At 36.2% G+C, this 20,936-nt stretch overlaps 1 protein-coding gene across 2 annotated transcripts in view; it reads left to right on the plus strand.

Moving 5' to 3' along the window:
* Nucleotides 1–375: 375 nt before the first annotated feature.
* Nucleotides 376–20,936, plus strand: part of CLIC2 (chloride intracellular channel 2) — a 43,327-nt gene continuing 22,766 nt past the window's right edge. The window contains exons 1-3 of one of the 2 annotated variants that reach the window (XM_004390923.3): nt 376–682; nt 7,967–8,076; nt 8,203–8,328. In XM_004390923.3, the coding sequence (XP_004390980.1) occupies nt 626–682; nt 7,967–8,076; nt 8,203–8,328 (293 nt within the window). In that variant the 5' untranslated portion in view covers nt 376–625. The remainder of the gene's footprint in view (nt 683–7,966; nt 8,077–8,202; nt 8,329–20,936) is intronic. The other variant, XM_023725679.1, reaches the window with a different exon arrangement.

A 20,936-nucleotide genomic window follows, 5' to 3' on the forward strand; every position in this document is an offset into this window, starting at 1 on the left:
GGGGCAGTTCTACTCTGTCCTATAGGGTCTCTACTAGTCAGAATCAACTTGACGGCAACAGTTACACGGGATCATTGGATAAACATCCTTTTCAATGATAAAACCCAAGTCATTTCTCCCTTTTCCTGGAAGAGCTTTTTGCTGCTGTCAGGTTACAGGAACAGCAATAAGAGGCCCTTTTCTGGGCATGGAGCCCAGGACTCTAAGGGAGGCTCTAGAGAACATCTGGTCTGCTTGATATATAGAAGCCAGCACTGCATGTGTGTGTTTGTGTGTGTATGTGTTTCTCTGATGCTGACTCACAGCACTGAAGCCTCTCTGGAAACACCCCCACCCTTCTAGCCAGCCAATTTACACATACCCCTTTGGCTCCTCCTTGATTCAAATTTTAGGTCAAGTGGAAGAAGGAAAAGGAATTCAAGAGCTGCTCTCAAGCCTCTAGAATTCTCTGGACCCCACCTCTTGAGAAGAGAGACTGGCCCAGCTCTGACTCAGTCAACTACAAACTGGACTCTCCTTTTAAGCACCAACATTACTTGAGCCTTTGGATAAAACTGAAAGAGTTCACGAGTATTGTGTACTGTGCAGGAGTCAAGCGGCTGACAACTGGCAGTAAGACAGAAATATGGCAGGCCTGAGGCCCAGAACTCAAGCAGACCCTGAAATTGAGCTTTTTGTGAAGGTAAGTTTTCCAGCTATAATAACAGCATATGGACTGTATTATTTCTTGACTCCGGACTTCGTCTTTTTTAAAAACGTCAACATTTGGGCTAGAGATGTAAGAAAGAATTTTGTAATTATTTTCTTAATTTGAATCCTAAAACAGTGCCCAAGTGCTTAGCTGTTCTTAGGTGACAACGGAAAACATCTCACCTGAAAAAGCAAGGTGATATGGTAGAAAGAGCACTAGACTGATTGGTAGTCAGAGCACCTAAATTGTATTCTCAGTGGCTTCCTCTGCAACCTTGGACAAATCCCTTCCTCTCTCTGGACGTTTGTTTCTCCATCTATACAATGAAGGAGACTGGCAAGATGATTGTTAAGGGCTTTTCCAGCTCTAGCAATCTGTGTTTTATGAGATAGGTTTTGAAAGACCTGGATGGGTAGAGGTGAGGGCCAAGAATGGCCTGAGAGCCCCTTTCCCACACATAGCTCAAACAGAACTTTCTGAAATTCTCCTACAATGGAGAAACTTCACAGTAGAGTCGCATGGACGCTGTGGGAGGAAAACGAAAGACAGGAGTCTGTGTGTCTGTTATGTAAGAAGGAGGCATTTTCTCTTTACCGTCTGCCCTGGAGTTTTTTTACTTCTTAACTTTTCAGAAAAGCCCTTTGGAAACCCCCTAAAGTAGGCAAAAGGAACGTGTTTCTAAATTGGTTCATCAAGAAAAAAAGGTTTTGTATGGGTTATTCCAAACAGGAATTACATAGTTTCCTAAATCCTTGTTTAGATTAACTATTTATTTTTACCTGTACTTTCATTGACTATTGAAAGTACTCAGGATAATAACAATAATAGCAAACTATCATATCATGCTTGACGCTTTTCTAAGCATTTTACATATATTGCCTCCTTTAATCCTGACCACAATTTAGGGGGCAGGTTACCATCATTAACGTCATCATCACTATCATTAGTAGTAGCTGTAGTCATCATAGTCATAGTAATAGTGTCCTCATCATTTTCTAGATAAGTAAACTAAGGCATACAAAGCTTAAGTAACTTGCCTCTAAAACTATACAGCCTCTTTATCGCTTACAAAGACAGAAAATAAGGCATGCTTATCCAGCATTAGGTTAAATAGCTGTTGGCTAAAGTGATATTTTTACAGCCATTTTACATTATTTAACAACAATCACATATATACACCAAGGACATTATCAATCTGCCTCTTCAAAATAATAAGAGAGAAACATTGGCATTCCTATATAGCAAGGTAATCCAAACAAGTGTTTGCTGGACTATGGGACATAGGAGCTACTTTTCCTATCTCTAAATTCCAGCAAAAATATGTGAGTGTTCCGACACTAAGGATATAAACGAGCCTTAATTTCCTAACTGGACTTTTACACAAACCAATTCCAAGCCAGAGATAATATCTCTACATAGGGTAATTACTAAAGTATTCCTTTTGTCTAAACTGTTCATTCAGTTCAAACTCTTCAAACCAGTTGTTGACATTGATTTGTTTATCTTCATAGACTTCCCATATTTGAGTAGTAATTTGGAGGGCAGAGGTTAGCAAATCACGCATCGGATTAGCAACCATTGAATTAAATAATAACTTTCTAGTTAAAATGCTAATAATTTCTTGAGTACTTACTATACAGCAGGCACTGCACTGCATGGTTTATTATTAATCCCATTTTATAGATACAGAAACTAAAGCAAAGAGCAGTTAAGTGACTTTGTCCGTGGTCACATCGCTAGTGAATGGCAGAATTAGGATTCGAATCCTTTAAAATAGCTGTTTTGGTGAATGACCACATCCTGTCTTTGCCAGCCAAAGATACTTAAGAGGTAGGTAATTCATCAATCAGCCTAGGGAATTTACATCCTAAAATTTTATGTGATGGCACTTTAAATAATCTTATTAAATCATTTAATAACAAATCTTATTAAACTGTTTTCAATTGGCTGAACTTTTTAGTAAAATTTTCCAGAATTTCATGAGGTGGAATCCTTTAGAAATAAGCTCATAATAAATTATTAGCAATTTTAACCTGAAAGTTATTATTTAATTCAACAGTTGCTCATCCAATGCATGATTTGTTAACCTCTGTCCTCCAAATTGATTTTCTGGAAGAACCTTGGGTATTATCTGATGCAGGCTTTGTTTTGCTTTGCTTTATGATGTGTTCCACAGATCCCTAGAAATTTCATGGAGAATACTTGGGGTGAGGGGAGCATAGGGATTAAGAATGGTGAAAAATGTAAAAGTAAATTTAAAAAGCACTGCTCATTGCCAGTAGTATCTCCTTTATATCTAGTGTGATATCTTTCCAAAGATTAGAAGAATCTGTGATTTCCTCCGGCTACCTTTGGCTGTGGCTCAAGAACTCTCCCATAACTTCTTCCCCATACCACTGATGGGATCCCTATAAGAGATTAAGCACTTTCCCGTCACAATTAATTATCCATATCACACCATCTATGTGTTCCACATAGCCAAGGAGAGCATTGCTTTTCAGCTCTGAATGATTTTGGCAAGATTTATATCCAGGAACTAAGAACAAAGGGATTTTATAACACATATTTTTCTTTCTCTAAACGCAGAGTTCATCTTATTGGTCTGTTGTTCATTGTTAAATGGCATGTTTGAGTTCTCTATCAAACACTCTAAAATTAAGTTTTAACCTAATTTGTACATAGCATTATGGAATCAAACATTTGGGTCAAAAAATTCCGAATGTAATATTTTTGTCAAAAACTATTTTATTTGTGTGGGAAAAAAGGAAGAGATGAATGTTCAGACCATTTTCAAACTCTCTTAGAACTATCATAAAAACTCTAATTAATTAAAAACAACAAAATTATTAGAAGTGAGAAAGCAGTATTTAAGAGCATGGGTTCTGAAGTAAACTGTAGGTTCTATAGGGTTGCTATGAATCAGAATCAACTCGACGGCAAGTGTTTGGTCTGGAGTAAATAATCCTGGGTTTTCTAAGTGAGAAGAGGATCATTGTAAGTATTAAATGAGGCAATGTATATAAAGCACAGTAGTTGGTAACATAGTAAACACTCAATAAATGTTAGCTGTTATTGTTACTATTATTATTTTTCGTGTTTAGAAACTTAGATCACAAACACAAAGAGAAATAGCTGTTTCGGTGAATGACCACATCCTGTCTTTGCCAGCCAAAGATACTTAAGAGGTAGGTAATTCATCAATCAGCCTAGGGAATTTACATTCTAAAATTTTATGTGATGGCACTTTAAATAAGCGTAACATAAACAGAAGGAAAAAAAAACCCTTCAGTTTTCCTGTAAAACTTGACTGCATTTCCCCCACACCTCCCTGTTTTGCCTTTCCTTTTGCCAAAGGCGATCCACCCTTCCTGCTGTATCTATTATCAGACTCCATTCTTTTTCCTGTCTCCCACCCCTAATCATGTTTCCACCCACTAACTCCAGTTCTGATTTGTATCCTTAGTCTGACTTCTGTACACAACTGTTATTAAAAAAAAAAAAAAAATGCAGCTGCCAAGGTCGGTTGCCTCTTCCCATACCTCTTCACTCCCTGACACCATCAAAGAGAGAAACATTATTTCCTCTGTTTCACCCACTGCCAGGGAAAGGAAAGTTTGCCAAAAAATTTAAATTATACCCAGGGTTTTTGTGACCTTAATATTGCTACAAATAACAGATAAGAGCAGCTGTAGGAGGAAGTATCCTTTGTTTCCTTCTACAGGCTACAAGCTTGTGGATAAGTGATACATAAAAGAAAAAAAATTTAGTTCCAAAAGATTAAAGATGCTTATAGCTTGGACTTAGGTAGTCAGCACCTAACAGTGCTTGGGAGATACTAAGCATTAAATAAGCATTGAATGAATGAATGAAGTCATGGCCACGGGAAAGGAGAGAACTGAATTTATTTGGGAGATATTTTTATGTAAAATTGACAAGAATTGGTATTGGATTGAATGTTGGGGGTGAAGCAGAGGGATGAGTACTGGTTTTCTAGCTTGAGCAACTGGGTGGATGGCAGTGCCATTCACAGGAGTGTGAGCCCTATAAAAAATCAGGTTGATGTGTAGAGTAAACACAAAAGGAGTAATTCCATTTGGGACATGTTCAGATTTAAGTGTCTAAAACCTGAATCTTCCGTGAGAACACTGCATCAGCTATAGCCCTCTCAAGAAGTGGCTGCTTTTTCTTCCTCATTCCTCTTACCACTGAGCCTGGAGATGCGGTAGGTGTCCTTGCTCCTCATTGCTGTTTACAGACCATTCTACCTCCTCCATTCAGAGAAACGCCTATGTTGGGTCTCATAACATCAAACTAAGCCACTCACTACCCCTCCTTGTTATACTTATCTTCTAAACCCCAGGTCACTCTCCCTTATTCCTTGAGGATTTTAGGTCCTGCGTCACTGACACTCTGCCCATTACTACTCCTGTCGTAATTCTTGGTGATTTCAAAATCTACACAGATGATCCTTGCGATACTGGTCTCTCAGATCCTTGACTTGCTCTCCTCCAGTGATCTTGTTCCACTGTTTCTCAGCCCTCCCCTCCCATGGTCATACCCTTAACTTTGTCATTCCAATGTCTGCAACCTCTGCATACTATCATTTATTTTGTTTTTTTCTGTTCTGCTTTTTGGCCTTTTCTGTTTTAATCAACTCTACTGGGATATAATTACATAAAATAAAATGCACCCATTTTAAGTACACAGTTTAATAATGTTTGACAAATATAGACACACATGTAACTACCACCCCAATCAAAACATAGAATATTTTCATCACCTCTGAAAGTTATCTATTGTCTCTTTTCAATCTTCCCCACATCTCCCCGAAACCATCTGCTTTCTGTCAGGATAGATTAGTTTGCATTTTATAGAATTTTCTATAAATGGAATCACACAGTATGTACTCTTTTTTGTCTGACTTCTTTCACTCAGCATAACTATTTAGAGACTTACCCATGTTGTTGTATCAATAGCTCATTTCTTTTTATTGCTGAAGTATTGCATTGTGTAGATGTACCATAAGAACCAACCCAAGGACATTTGCTATAAATATCTGTGGACAATTCTTGGTATGACTATATGCTTTCATTTCTCTTGGATAAATACTTAGGATTGGAATCGCGTCATACTATAGGTGCAGGTTTAACTTTGCCAAACTCTTTTCCAAAGCAGTTGTACCATTTTATACTCCCACCAGCAGCGTATGAGCGTTTCAGTTGCTTCAGATCCTCACCAGCTCTTCGTATGGTCAGTCTTTTTAATTTCAGCCATTCTAATGTGTGTGTAATGGTATCTCATTGTGGTCTTAATTTGCATTTCCCTGATGACTAATGATGTTGAGCATCTTTTCATGTCCTTATTTACCATATGTTTATCTTCCGTTGTGAAGTGTCTGTTCAAATCTCTTACCCATTTTTAAAGTAGGGTAGTTCGTTTTGTTATTGTGTTGTAGGAGTTCTTTATTTACGTATGTTATAAATGTTGGATACAAGATCTTTTTCATTTTCTTAACAGTTCTTTTGAAAAGCAGATTTTAACTTTAATATAGCCCCATTTATCAAAATTTTCTTTTCTCTCCCTCACTCCCTGAATTCCAGTCACCTTGCCCTTCTTTCAGTTCCTTATATGTGCTATGTTCAAGCCTGTTGCAAGCCTTTTGCCATTCCCTCTGTTTAGAAGGCCCATTTCATGTCCATTCACCTAGTTAACTCTTACTTACCCTTTGAACTCTGTTCAAATGCCACTTCCTCAGGAAAGGCCTTGCCTGACAGACCCCACGTAGATTAGGTTCCTCTGTTACATTCTCTCATAACATGCACTTCCTTCCTTCAAAGAATTTATCTCAGTTTATAACTTAGACTTTATTTTGGAGACTGTTTATTTTAATATCTGTTTTTGCTTACTATTATCTTTTTATTTCCTAGTATATGTTCCAACCAAACCAAACCCCTTGTCATCGAGTTGATTCCGACTCATAGTGACCCTATAGGACAGAGTAGAACTGCCCCGCAGGGTTTCCAAAGTCGAAAGCTTTATGGAAGTAGATTGCTACCTCTTTCTCCCATGGAGTGGCTGGTGGTTTCGAACAGCCAAAAACTGTCAGTTAGCAGTGGAACATTTTAACCATTGTGCCACCAAGATTCCTTTAGCATATGCTAAACACATCGTAATTATTTGTTCAGTGAATACTTACTGGGTGAGTGAATGGATGAATGAAGAATAGAGAGTCCACAGATAAATTCCAATATATATAAAATTTCAAAGCAGTTTTTGACAAAAATATTACATTCAGTGGGAGAAAAATGGATATTTTAATGAATGGTGTTAAGACAATGACTAATTATTTGTAGAAAGAAAGAAAAAGAGAGAGAGAGAAAGAAAGAGAAAATACTAAAGCTAGAGTCCCAGTACATCCCTTACACCAAAATAAATTTCACATAGATCAAACAAATGTAAAAATGAAAGCACAAAGTTACTAGAATAAAATAGGAGAGATTTTTATGATAAAACAAAATAAGAAAATAAGTTTTTTGTAATATTTATGTATATAAGGCCTTTCTAAACATATCACAAAAAGGAAAAGAATGCATAGACATAAAGAATGATAGGTTTTATGTAAAATCTAGATTTTACATAAGACATGTTTTAAAAAAATTACATGTCACATGCGTCACAAAGAGTTAATGTCTTTAGTATACAAATAATTTTTCCAAATTAATAAAGAAAAGAAATAGTTACCTTAACAGAAAAATGGAAGATTGACATGAACAAAACAATTCACAAAATAAGGAAATCAAATAGTCAGTGAAGACATGGAAAGATACTCACCTTTCAGAAAGGATATTTGGCAGGATCTGTCAAAATTCAAAATGTGCGTACTATTTACTTAGGCTTCTCATTTTCAAGAATACACTAAAGATATAATCTCAGAAAAGGAACAATTTAGATGCCCAGAAATGTTTGTTGCAAAAGTATTTATAATGGAAAAAATTTTGGAATATCCTAAATGTCCATCAATAGAGAAGGAGTGGTTATATAAATTCTGGTAATATGTAAATTTTATTATTATTAGGTACTCATATTTGTAATTTTACATATAATGAGATGAATGCCTTCCTTATCTCTCTTTGCCTATAAATTGTAGAATCTACGAGAGTAAGGACTTCTCACTGTATCCCCAGCAACTGACTCAGTTCCCAGTAGGCACTCATATATTCGTTGAATGAATGAGTGAATGAATGAATGAACTAAGGCCTTTCTTTATCTTAATAGGCTGGGAGTGATGGAGAGAGTATTGGAAACTGTCCCTTTTGCCAACGCCTTTTCATGGTCCTGTGGCTTAAAGGAGTTAAATTCAATGTGACTACTGTTGACATGACCAGGTAAGGAGAAATCAGGCCATGTTTAATTCTGGGGACTGAGATCAGTAGACGCCAATACAATCTTGGTGTTTGTATAATGTGTACTTTATCTATAGGCCTAACTCTGCTTATTTTCAATAATCATAGAAAGCCTGAAGAGCTGAAGGACTTAGCCCCAGGTACCAATCCTCCCTTCCTGGTGTATAACAAGGAGTTGAAAACAGACTTCATTAAAATTGAGGAGTTTCTAGAGCAGACACTGGCTCCTCCAAGGTACAGCATTTTACAGGATACTATTGTACTTGAGACAATCTATATTATTGGCCTATTTATTGCAATTGAGGATTCTTCCTTCTAGGCATCTAACTCATCTTTTTCAATACCACGCATCTCTTTTGCTATCTTTCTAGTGAAGTTTTACAAAGATTCCCCTTGATCACTTCAAATATGACTAGAAACTTTACTACAGAATTCTTTATTTAATTTATCTAGGTAGTATGTTAGGAAATGGCAAAAGATAGACTTGGAAATCTGAGGAAGGCTGGTAAATTTGAGTGACATTTAATTTCAGACACATTCTCTGATCCATAATGAAGTTTGGAAACATTTATACTGATAGAAATCAGACTTATTTTATTGTAGACTTCTCAGGAAATTTTCAGTGTGAGCTCTTAGCTCTTCGGGTTGGGAAGCCTAATTTAAAGTTCAAATGAAGCACATGATTAAACCTCCCCCTCCAATTTCAACTACATAAAATTAATAAATAAAACATTTCAAATTTTCTTTTAAATACATAGCATACTTTAGAACAAGAAAATAAATTCTCTGTGGTCTAGAAATTGAGAAGGAACATCACTGAGGTCTCTTTTTACTGGCCAGCTGTCACCAGGGTCCATGTTCAGTTTCTATAAGCTGCCCCTTTTCATATGCAGTTCACGATATGGCTATTTGCTTTTTTTTCCTCTGAGGTCAACAAAACAATGCCTCTCTGATGCTTTACCTCCTTTTAAGGGCTCACCTGATTTGGTCAGGCCTACCCAGGATAATCTCCCATTAGATTAACTCAAAGTCAACCGATTGGCAGCCTAATAACGGACATGATATCCCATCACATTCACAGATATTGCCCGCACCCAAGGGGAAGGCATCATACTGGGCATAGAACACCAGGGGGTAGGAATCTTGCAGGCCATTTTAAAATCCTATGTACCACACCAGCCTGGGGCCAGGAACAAAAACAGAGTTCTCAAAGTGAGACAGGGTCCCAGGGCTACATTATTCATTCTTAGTATTTTGTAATTTCCATTCTTTCTTTTTTTTAACCCATGAATTATTTAAAGGTTTCTTTTCTTTTTTTAATTCCGAAAGCATGGGAGGGCTGTCTGTCTCTTTAGAATTGATTTCTAATTTTCTTCCGTTATAATCAGAGAATTACATTTTAACTAAAATTACACTGCTGTGTTATCATTATTTTAGTTAGAATTTGCCTGATATATAATATTCTGGCCTTTTATTTCCAACCTTTCTGAAACACTTTGTTTTAAGCATACCTCTTGTGCTTAGCATATAGCAACAGACAATTGCTGATGGGGGACAGAGAAACTAGAAAAGATTTTGGTGGATGCTTGGAGAGCCTTATGCATTTTTCCCCTCAAGATATTTTCCACATTCTGAGACTCTTCACGGTAGAAGGGAAAAAAGACTTGAGCAGAAAATGTCTGAAAACAACAGAGCTTTCTACAGTCTTGTGAGACAAAAACGTGAGTTCAGTATCTGCTAGGGTGAGGGTCCTTGAAGAATATTCAAGCACTCATATGAAAATGCCATGGAGCCAGGGGTGAATCAGCACAGTCTCTGATAGAATGAAGGTGATCAGCCAATGAAAGGATGAGCCCTCGCTAGAAGAAGATAACTTGGAGCCTCTACAATTTTTCCATTAAAAAAACTAGAAACAACAAAATACAGGACTATATGATGGAAAAACAAAAGTGAAATAAGACAATAGAAGTCAACAAGTGATCCAGCTAAAAAGAAGTTTTATATAAATGTGATTGATATGTTCAATAAAATAGAGGAAAAATATGGCAAAAATAGTTGTAAAGATGGAGACTTTCACTGAAGAATTAGAATGTATTTTTTGTAGGGAAAATATACATAACAAAACATACGTCATCTCAACAATATAATGTATTTTGAAAAGAACAGAATAAGATTCTACAACTGAAAAATACATGGGTTTTATAGCAGATGAGACAGCAGAAAGAGGAGAAAGAGAATGGGGCAGAATTGATATTTGAAGAGGTGATTTTCATCTAAAGTTGATGAAAAACAGCTCCCCACAATTTCAAGGTCTATGAACCCCAAACAAGCAAAAAATCAAAGAAAAAATCACATGAAGGCACATCATAGTAAGACTTCTTAAAACTGAAGACAAAGATCCATTTCTTAAAAGACTCTTTCAAAGAAGCAACAATAAGACTAACATTTCTGAGTTCTTCGTAGAAAAATATGCTATCTTTAAAGTACTGAAAAAACATTACTGCCAACTTCGAATTATATGTCCAGCAAAAGTTCTCTTCATAAACAAAGACAAAATAAAGATGTTTTCAAACAGAGAAAAACTAATAGAATTCATTGTCATTACTATTGCACTAAAAGGTGTATATTTAAAGGAGTTCTTCAGGAAGAAAAAATTATTCCAGATGGAAACATAGAGTTGTATTCAGTAATGAAGAGCAACAGAAAGAGAAAATATGTAGACAAATATTAATGAATATTAACTGTATACTGACTATACAGAACAATAACAGTAATGTCTAGTGGAGCTTAAAATGTACGTAGACTTAAAATGCAAGAAAATAACAGCGCAAAAGATTACAAAAAAAAAAGAAGAAAACAGTTGCTGTCGAGTGGATTCCGACTCATGGTGGCCCCATATGTGTCAGAGCAGACTTGTGCTCCATAGGGTTTTCAATGGCTGATTTTTCAGAAGTAAATCTCCAGGCGTTTCTTTCAAGGTGCCTCTGGGTGGACTCCAATCGCCAACCTTTTGCTTAGCGGCCAAGTGCTTTAACCGTTTGCACCACCCGAGGACTCAATGCAAAACACAGCGACCCAATAGGACAGAATAGAACTGCCCCATGGGGTTTCCAAGGAGTGGCAGCCGAGCTCTTAACCACTGAGCCACCAGGGCTCCAGGAGGGTGGAAAGTAAACGTAAATATTTCTAATTAGTATTTATCAACCAAGTGGTAAGAGTAATAATTTATAGTAACCTGTATGAGTCAGAACCGACTCAACAGCAACAGGTTTGGTTTTTTTACAGGTAATGAGTGAAATATGCATTTTATAACATCTAAAGTAACCATTGGAAACCCTGTTGGCATAGTGGTTTAGAGTTCAGCTACTAACCAAAGTTCGGCAGTTCGAATCCACCAGGTGCTCCTTGGAAACTCTATGGGGCAGTTCTACTCTGTCCTATAGGGTCTCTACGAGTCAGAATCGACTCCACAGCAGCGGGTTTGGTTTTTTTTTTTTTTTTTGGTAAAGTAACCATTAAAAGAACAATACAGGCAGTCCCTGGATTACAAACCAGTTCCCTTCCTAAAATCTGTCTTTAAGTCAAATTTGTACGTCCAAGCCAGAACAGTTAGGTACTGTTCGTATCTAATGTCACTTAGTCAAATGTTTGTCTTAGTATATAATATATAGTGTATCTTTCTATGCATAAAAAATTAAACACCTCCAGATACACTAAACCATCTTTGACATAATAATACAGTAATACTAATAATAATGTTTTGATGCATGTCGCAGAGTAGCACCCATTTGTTATTATGAACCATTGTATGTATCTCGAATTTTCAGTATAGTAGACCTTACAGGGATTGCTTGATAACAATGGCTTGTACGTAAGTCGGACATTCATAACCCAGGGACTGCCTGTAATGTATAAATACAAGTTTATAGAGGCAAAAAGTAAAAATAAAAACACCACTATTTGCCCACCTATTACCCAGATCTTGGTTTCTAATACCATTCTCCAATAAAAGGAACCAGTGCTTCTTGGAGAAATGGCTGATTCTAGGACACGGACAGGGAAAATACAAGATGAGCTTGGAGCATCTTGTAGTACCAGAAAGTAAGAAAGTGCTCAAAAGAAAAAAGGGATGGAGGCATGTCAAATAGACACAAAGCCAACCTGAAAGAGCTCTTAATGGTTAAAGCTGGAATAATTTTAACAATAAAATAAATAATGTAGTACAACCCAAATTATAGAATAAATATCCATGAGTCCATACTGATATAAATAAATGATTAAATAAATAAATGGATGAGAATCACATATCTGACAAAGGACTTGTTTCAGAATATATAAAGATGTCTCAAATATCAACAGTAGGAAAACAAATACCCAGTTTAAAAATGGACAAGCAATTTGAACAGACACTTCATTAAAAAGGATATATGGACGGCAAATAAACACTTGACAAAATGATCAAGATCATTGGGCATTGGGAAAAATGCAAATTAAAACCATGATGAAATACTACTATACACCTATTAGAGTGGCTAAAATAGAAAATACCGACAATAACAAGTGTTGATGAGAATATGAAGCAAATGGAACTCATGCATTTCTGGGGGAAATGCAAACTGGTACAGCTTGGGAATTTCTTATAAAGTTAAACAGAACTTACCATATGACTCAGCAATTGAATTCCTGGGTATTTACCCTAGAGCTAACTGAAAGGCTGCTAACTGAAAAGTCGGCAGTTCAGATCTACCAGCTGCTCCATAGGAGACAGATGTGACAGTCTGCTTCTGTAAAGATTACAGCCTTGGAAGCGCTAGGGGGCAGTTCTACTCTGTCCTATGGGGCCGCTATGAGGCGGAATCAACTCCTCGGCAACAGGTTTCGTTTGGGTTTTTTTCACCCGAAAGCAGTGGTTCTCAATTGGGGAGATCTTGTCCCCAGGAGACATTTGGCAATGTCTGCATATACTTTTGGTTGTTAAGACTGGGATGAGGGGTTGCCATTTAGTGTATAGACGCCAGGATAGGTGCTACTAAACACTTGGCAATGCATAAGAAGCCTCTCACAGCAAAGAATTATCCAGCCCAAAGTGTGAATGGTCTGCTGTTGAGAAATCTTGCCCTAGAGAAACAAAAACATAAGTTCAAACAAAAACCTGTACACAAATGTTTATACCAGCTTTATTCATAATTGTCCAAAACTATAACAACCCCAATGTCCTTTGTCTGGTGAATGGATTAACAAACTGCTAAATCCATACTATGGAATACTACTCAACAATAAAAAGAAAATGGACTAATGATTCATGCCACAACTTGGATAAATCTTTAAAAGATATTATACTGAGTGAAAGTATCCTGTCTCAAAATGTTATATACAGTATGATGCCATTTTATATAGCATTCTCAAAAAGGCAGAACTATAATGATGGAAAACAAATCAGTGATTGCCAGGGGTTAGGAGTGGGGGAGGGTGTGATTATAAAGGGGTAGCAGAAGGGAGATTTTTGGGGTGAAGAAATAGTTCAGTATCCTAATTATGATGGTCATTACACAACTCTATGCATGTGCTAAAATTATGTACACCTCCCAAAAAGTTATTTTATTGTATGATAATTTTTTTTAATTTAAAAAATTAAAAAATATTTGGTTAAAATACCAATGACATTCTTCAAAGAGATGGAAAAACTAATCATTAACTTTATACTGAAAAGGGAAGAAGCGCGGGATAAGTAAAGCACTATTGAACAAGAAGAATAAAGTAGGAGGACTCACACTACCTGACCTCAAAACCTACTATAGAGTAGTCAAAAGAGCCTGGTACTGGTACAACTACAGATACACTGACCAAAGGAACAGAATTGAGAACCCAGATGTAAATCCATCTACCTACGGTCACCTGATCTTCGACAAAGGCCCAAAGTTCATTAAATGGGGGAAAAGGCAGTCTTTTTAACAAATGGTGCTGGCAAAACTGGATATCCATCTGCAAAAAAATGAAACAGGACCCATACCTCACACCATCTACAAAAACTAATTCAAAAGGGAGCAAAGACCTAAATATAAAGCCAAAAACTATAAAGTTCATAGAAGAAAAAACAGGACCAATGTTAGAGGCCCTAATACACGGCATTAACAGGATACAAACCATAAGCATCAACACACAAACCCCAGGATATAAGCTAGATAACCGGGATCTTCTAAAAACCAAACACCTATGCTCTTCAAAAGACTTCACCAAAAGAGTAAAAAGAGAACCTACAGACTGGGAAAAAAAATTTTTGGACAGTACGAGTCAGACAAAGGTCAAATCTCCATCATCTACAAGAAAATCCAACACCTCTACAACAAAAAGACAAATAATCCTATTAAAAAATGGGCAAAGGAAATGAACAGACATTTCAACAAAGAAGACATTCAAGCAGCTAACAGACACACGAGGAAATGCTTACGATCACTAGCCATTAGAGAAATGCAAATCAAAACTACGACGAGATACCATCTCACCCCAGCATTACTCGCACAAATCAAAAAAAAAGAAAATAACAAATGTTCGAGAGGCTGCAGGGAGACTGGAACTCTTATGCACTGCTGATGGGAATGCATAATGATACAACCATTTTGGAAAATGATATGGTGCTTCCTTAGAAAGCTAGAAATAGAAATACCATACGATCCAGCAATCCCACTCCTAGGAATATATCCTAGAGAAATAAGAGTCGTCACTCGAATAGACATATGCACACCTATGTTCATGGCAGCATTGTTCACAATAGCAAAACAATGGAAACAACGTAGGTGCCCATCAACAGATGAATGGATAAACAAACTATGGTACATACACACAATGGAGTATTATGCAACGATAAAGAACAATGATGAATCTGTGAAGCATCTCATAACATGGATGAAACTGGAGGACATTATGCTGAGTGAAATAAGTCAATCACAAAAGGACAAATATTACAAGAGACCTCTATTGTAAAAGCTCATGAAAAAGTTTACACACAAAAAGTAACAGTCTTTGTTGGTTACAAGCGATAGGAGGGGTGGGGGGAAATACTAAATAGACAATAGATAAGTAGTAACTTTGGTGAAGGGAGAGACAATACACAATACTGGGGAAACCAGCACAACTTGTACAAGGGAAGGTCATGGAAGCTCCATAGACACATCCAAACTCCCTGAGGGACTGAATTGCTGGGCGGAGGGCTGTGGGGACTATGGTCTCAGGGAACATCTAGCTCAAATGGCATAACACAGTTTATAAAGACAATGTTCTACATTCTACCTTGGTGTGTAGTGTCTGGGGTCTTAAAAGCCTGTGAGCAGCCACCTAAGATACTCCACTGGTCTCACCCCTTTGGGAGCAAGGGAGAATGAAGAGAACAGTATACAAGGAAATGATAAGTAAAGGACTAATGGACCACAGCTACCAAGGCCTCTACCAACTGAATCCAGTACAGCTAGATGGTGCCCAGCTACCACCACTGACTGCTCTGACCAGGATCACAAAAGAGGGTTCTGAACAGAGCTGGAAAAGGATATAGAACAAAATTCTAACACACAAAAAAAGACCAGATTTACCGGCCTGATAGAGACTGGAGAAACCCTGAGAGTATGGCCCCTGGACACCATTTCAGCTCAGTTGTGAACTCACTCCTGAGGTTCACCGTTCAGCTGGGGATTGGACAGCCCCATAAAACAAAACCGGACTAATAAGGCACAGCAGTCCAGGGACAAGGACTAGAAGGCAGAAGGGGACAGGAAAGCTGGTAATAGGGAACCCAAGGTTGAGTAAGGACAGTGTTGACATGTATCGGGGTTCTTAACCATTGTCATAGGGCAATATGTGTACTAACTTTTTAATGAGAAACTATTTTGCTCTGTAAACCTTCATCTAAAGTGGGAATCGCAGCACAACTGGAAGAATATAATCAAAGTCACTGAATTGTACATGTAGAAATTTTTGAAATGGTGTATCTTTGGCTCTGTATATTTTTACCAAAAAAAAAAAAAGTCCTCTGAGGCTCAGAAGGGAGCGTGTTGACATGTCGTGGGGTTGTTAACCAATGTCATAAAACAATATGTGTACTGACTGTTTAATGAGAAAGTATTTGTTCTGTAAACCTTTGCCTAAAGTACAATAAAAATTTTTTTTAAATATTTGGTTAATTTAAAAGCATTTAAGAAAAGAGAGAAAGGGGAATATAAAATAGCTGGATCGAATGAAAAATACCAAGTAAGACAGTAGATACAAACTCAAATAGATCAGCCATTACATCAAATGTGAATTACTAAATATTACTATTAAAAGATTAACATGGTTAGTCTAGATGAAAAATTCAGAATCTATATTTATGCTGCTTACAAGAGAGTCACCTAATATATAAGTATACAAAAAAGTTGAAAGTAACATGATGGAATAAGGTATACCATGCAAACATTAACTAACAGAAAACTTGTATATCTATACTGATATCAGACAAAATAGACTTAAGTCAAAAAACATTACCAAGAATAAAAAAGGACATTACATAATGATAAAAAGGGAGGATACATCAGGAAGGTATCACAATCTTAAATATGAACATAGCATCAAAATTTAAATAGTTTTCAGAGCTAAAAGAAGAAATAGAAGAATTCATAGTAATAGCAGACTTTAACGCCTCTGCCTGATAGAGCATGCAGAAAAAAATTGGTAGCAGTATAGTAGATCATATTAATACAATTAATAAACACGACTTAATTGACTTTCATAGAGGACTGCATAGAACAATGACAAGATATACTTTTTTTCCCAAGTGATTATGGAAAATTTTCCAAAATTGATGATAAGCTAGGTCATAAAGCAAGTCTCACCAAATTCCAAAGGATTAATATCACTCAGAATATGTTTTCTGAGCACAGTGGAATTAAACTAGAAATCAAATTGAACAAAAATATAACTATAAAACCCCATCTTCTTGGAAATTAAATAATATACTTCTAAATAAAGAAGAAATCACAATGTAATTTAGAAAATAATTTTACCTGAATTATAATGAAGAAACAATCTATCAAAATTGTTGGATTCATATTGTAGTCTGGATTCAAGGCCTTTGTCAGATATATATATTATAAGTATTTTTTCCAGTCTGAGGTGTGCCTTTTCATTTTCTTAGTAGGGTCTTTTAAACAGTGTAGTTGTGAAAATTTTGATGAAATCCAATTTATCAATTTTTTTCTTTTATGGTTTGTAAATTTTGTGTCCTATATAACAAATCTTTGCATACCCTAAAATGGCTAATATTTTCCCCTGTGTTTTCTTATAGAAGTCTTATAATTTCGTCTCTTGAATTTAAGTCCGTGATCCATTTTGAGTTCATTTTTGTATAAGATGTGAGGTTTAAGTCAAGGTTCTTTTTTTTCCTTTTCTTATAGATATGCAATATATCCAGCACTGTTGGCTGAAAAGATTATTCTCCCTACTGAATTCCCTTGACAACTTTGGTGAAAATTAATTATCATATAAATGTAGGTCTATTTTTGCACTCTATTTTGTTCCACTGATCAGTATATCTATTTTGGCCAATACCACATTGTCTTGATTACTAAAGCTGTATAATAAGCCTTAAAATCAGTAGTGTAAGTCTTTCAACTTTCTTCTTTTGCAAGAATGTTGTGTCTATTCTACGTCCTTTGCCTTTCCATACAAAATTTTAGAATCAGCTTGCAAATTTCTACCCAAAAAAGCCTTTAATTTTAATTGGGGTTATATTAAATCTATTGACCAATGTGTGGCGAACTCATATCTTAACAATATTGAGTGTTTCAGTCCATGAATATGGTATACCTCTCCAATGATTTAGGTCTTCTTTAATTTCTCTCAGTATTGTTTGTTTATAGTTTCAGTGTACAAATCTTGCACATATTTACTTAACTAAATTTTATGGTTTTGCATGCTATTTTAAAAGGAATTTTTAAAATTTCATTGTCCAATTGTTCTTTGCTAGAATATAGAAATACAATTGATTTTACATTGACCTTGTATTCTCTGACCTTGCCAAATTCACTTATTAGTTCTAGTAGCTTTTCTGTAGACTCCATAAAACTTTCCATGAACACAAATATGTCGTCTGTGAATAAGACAGCTTTTATTATTCTTCATTTCCAATCTATATATCTTTTATTTCTTTTTCTTGCCTTATTGTACTGGCCAGGGTCACCAGTTCATGTTGAATAGAAGTGGTAAGAGCAAATATCCTTACCTTGTCACCAATATTAGGGAGAAATCTTTCAGTCTTTTACCATTAGGTATGACATTAGCTATAGGTCTTTGTAGAGGCCCTTTATCAGGTTGAGGCATCAACTGGTAATATCAATGACTATTTTTATTTCTAGAACTTTCATTGCATTCTTTTACAAACATACTTGTTCTTTTTTGATGCCTGCTTTTGTGTTTTGTGTTGTATTTCTACATCTTTTTCTTTTTAACATTTTTCTTATGAAGTTTGTTTTCACTTTCTTACTAATAAAATTTCTGATAATATCACATTTTCATCTACAATTCAAAACTGTAAGATCTTTCACATATTTATACACATATTAAATTATTGACTTCATCCCTCATCATTAGTAATATATTAACAACTCAATAAGTTTCACACGGTGCCTGTGTATATTAAGCAAAATTATTTTATGATAGCTCTGCACCATTTGCTACATACACTTATATTCAATTAAATATAAAGGATATACAAAAAGGTTCTTCTATCAGTCCATAATTATTCCCCCCCTAAAGAACTTGAGATATAATTCTAGATTATTTTCTGTGTGCCTATACCAGGTTTCTTTGACACATTATTGATGAATTCTTAGATTTTACTTAAGTGCCTGCTACAAGTATGGTCTATAAGTATTAAGTCTTATTTTGTTCTTTTTCCCTCCTACATTCTCCTCTAATACTCTCTCTCTCCTAACACCATGTGTCTGTCAGTTTGTTGTACTGTGGTGGCTTGCATCTTGCTGTGATACTGGAAGCTTTGCCACTGGTACTTCAAATACCAGCAGGGTCACCCTTGGCGGGCAGGTTTGAGCAGAGCTTCCAGATTAAGACAGATAAGGAAGAAGGACTTAGTCTACTTCTGAAAAAACTGGATAATGAAAATCTTATGAATAGCAGTGGAACATTGTCTGTATAGTGCTGGAAAATGAGCCCCTCAGGTTGGAAGGCACTCAAAACACGACTGGGAAGAGCTGCCTCCTCAAAGTAGAGTCAACCTTAATGATGTGGATGGAGACAAGCTTCCAGGACCTTCATTCGCTGATGTAGCATGACTCAAAATGAGAAGAAACAACTGCAAACATCTATTAACAACAGAACGTGGAATGTATGAAGTATAAATCTAGGAAAATTGGAAATCTTTGAAACTGAAATGGACACATAAAGATTGATATCTTAGGCATTAGTGAGCTTAAAATGGACTGGTATTGGCCATTTTGAATCAGACAATTGTATGGTCTACTATACTGGGAATGACAGATTGAAGAGGAATGGTGTTGCATTCATCGTCAAAAGAACATTTCAAGATCTATCCTGAAGTACAATGTTGTCAATGATAGGATAACATTCATACACCTACAAGGAAGACAAGACCAGTTACTATGACTATTATTCAAATTTGTGCACCAACTACTAAGGCCAAAGATGAAGAAATTGAAGATTTTTACCAACTTTTGCAGGTTGAAATTGATCAAACATACAATCAAGATCCATTGATGATAATTGCTGGTGATTGGAATGCGAAACTTGGAAACAAAGAAGGACTGGTAATTGGAAAATATGGTCTTGGTGATTGAAACAATGCCAGAGATCGCATAATAGAATTTTGCAAGACTAATGACTTCTTCATTGCAAATACCTTTTTTCAACAACATAAATGGTGATTATATACGTTGATCTCACCAGATGGAATACACAGGAATCAAATCAACTACATCTGTGGAAAGAGACAACGGAAAAGCTCAATATCATCAGTCAGAACAAGGCCAGAATAGACAATGAATTGCTCGTATGCAAGTTCAAGTTGAAGTTGAAGAAAATTAGAACAAGTTCATGAGAGCCAAAGTATGACCTTGAGTATATCCCACCTGAATTTAGAGACTATTTCAAGAATAGATTTGACTCATTGAAAGCTAATGACCAAAGACCAGACAAGTTTTGGAATGACATCAAGGACACTGAACATGAAGAAAGCAAGAGGTCATTAAAAGGACAGGAAAGAAAGAAAAGACCAAAATGGATGTCAGATGAGACTATGAAAGTTGCTTTTGAACATAGAGTAGCTAAATCAAAAGGAAGAAATGATGAAGTAAAAGAGCTGAACAGAAGATTTCAAAGGGCAGCTCGAGAAGATAAAGTAAAGTATTATGATGAAATGTGCAAAGACCTGGAGATAGAAAACCAAAAGGGAAGAACACACTCTGCATTTCTCAAGCTGAAAGAATTGAAGAAAAAAATTCAAGCCTCGAGTTGCAATAGTAAAGGATTCTACTGGGAAAATATTAAACGACACAGGAACCATCAAGAGAAAATGGAAAGAATACACAATCACTGTACCAAAAGGAGTTGGTTGACTTTCAACCATTCCAATGGTATTGAAGGAAGAGGTCCAAGCTACACTGAAGGCACTGGCAAAAAACAAGGCTCCAGGAATTGACAGAATACCAAATGAGATGTTTCAACAAACGGATGCAGCGGTGGAAGCGCTCACTTGTCTATGCCAAGAAATTTGGAAGACAGCTACCTGGCCAAACGACTGGAACAGATCCGTATTTGTACCCATTCCAAAGAAAGGCAATCCA

The sequence above is a fragment of the Trichechus manatus genome, unplaced genomic scaffold (assembly GCF_000243295.1).
Source record: "Trichechus manatus latirostris isolate Lorelei unplaced genomic scaffold, TriManLat1.0 scaffold00354, whole genome shotgun sequence".
In the NCBI taxonomy this organism is placed as follows: domain Eukaryota; kingdom Metazoa; phylum Chordata; class Mammalia; order Sirenia; family Trichechidae; genus Trichechus; species Trichechus manatus.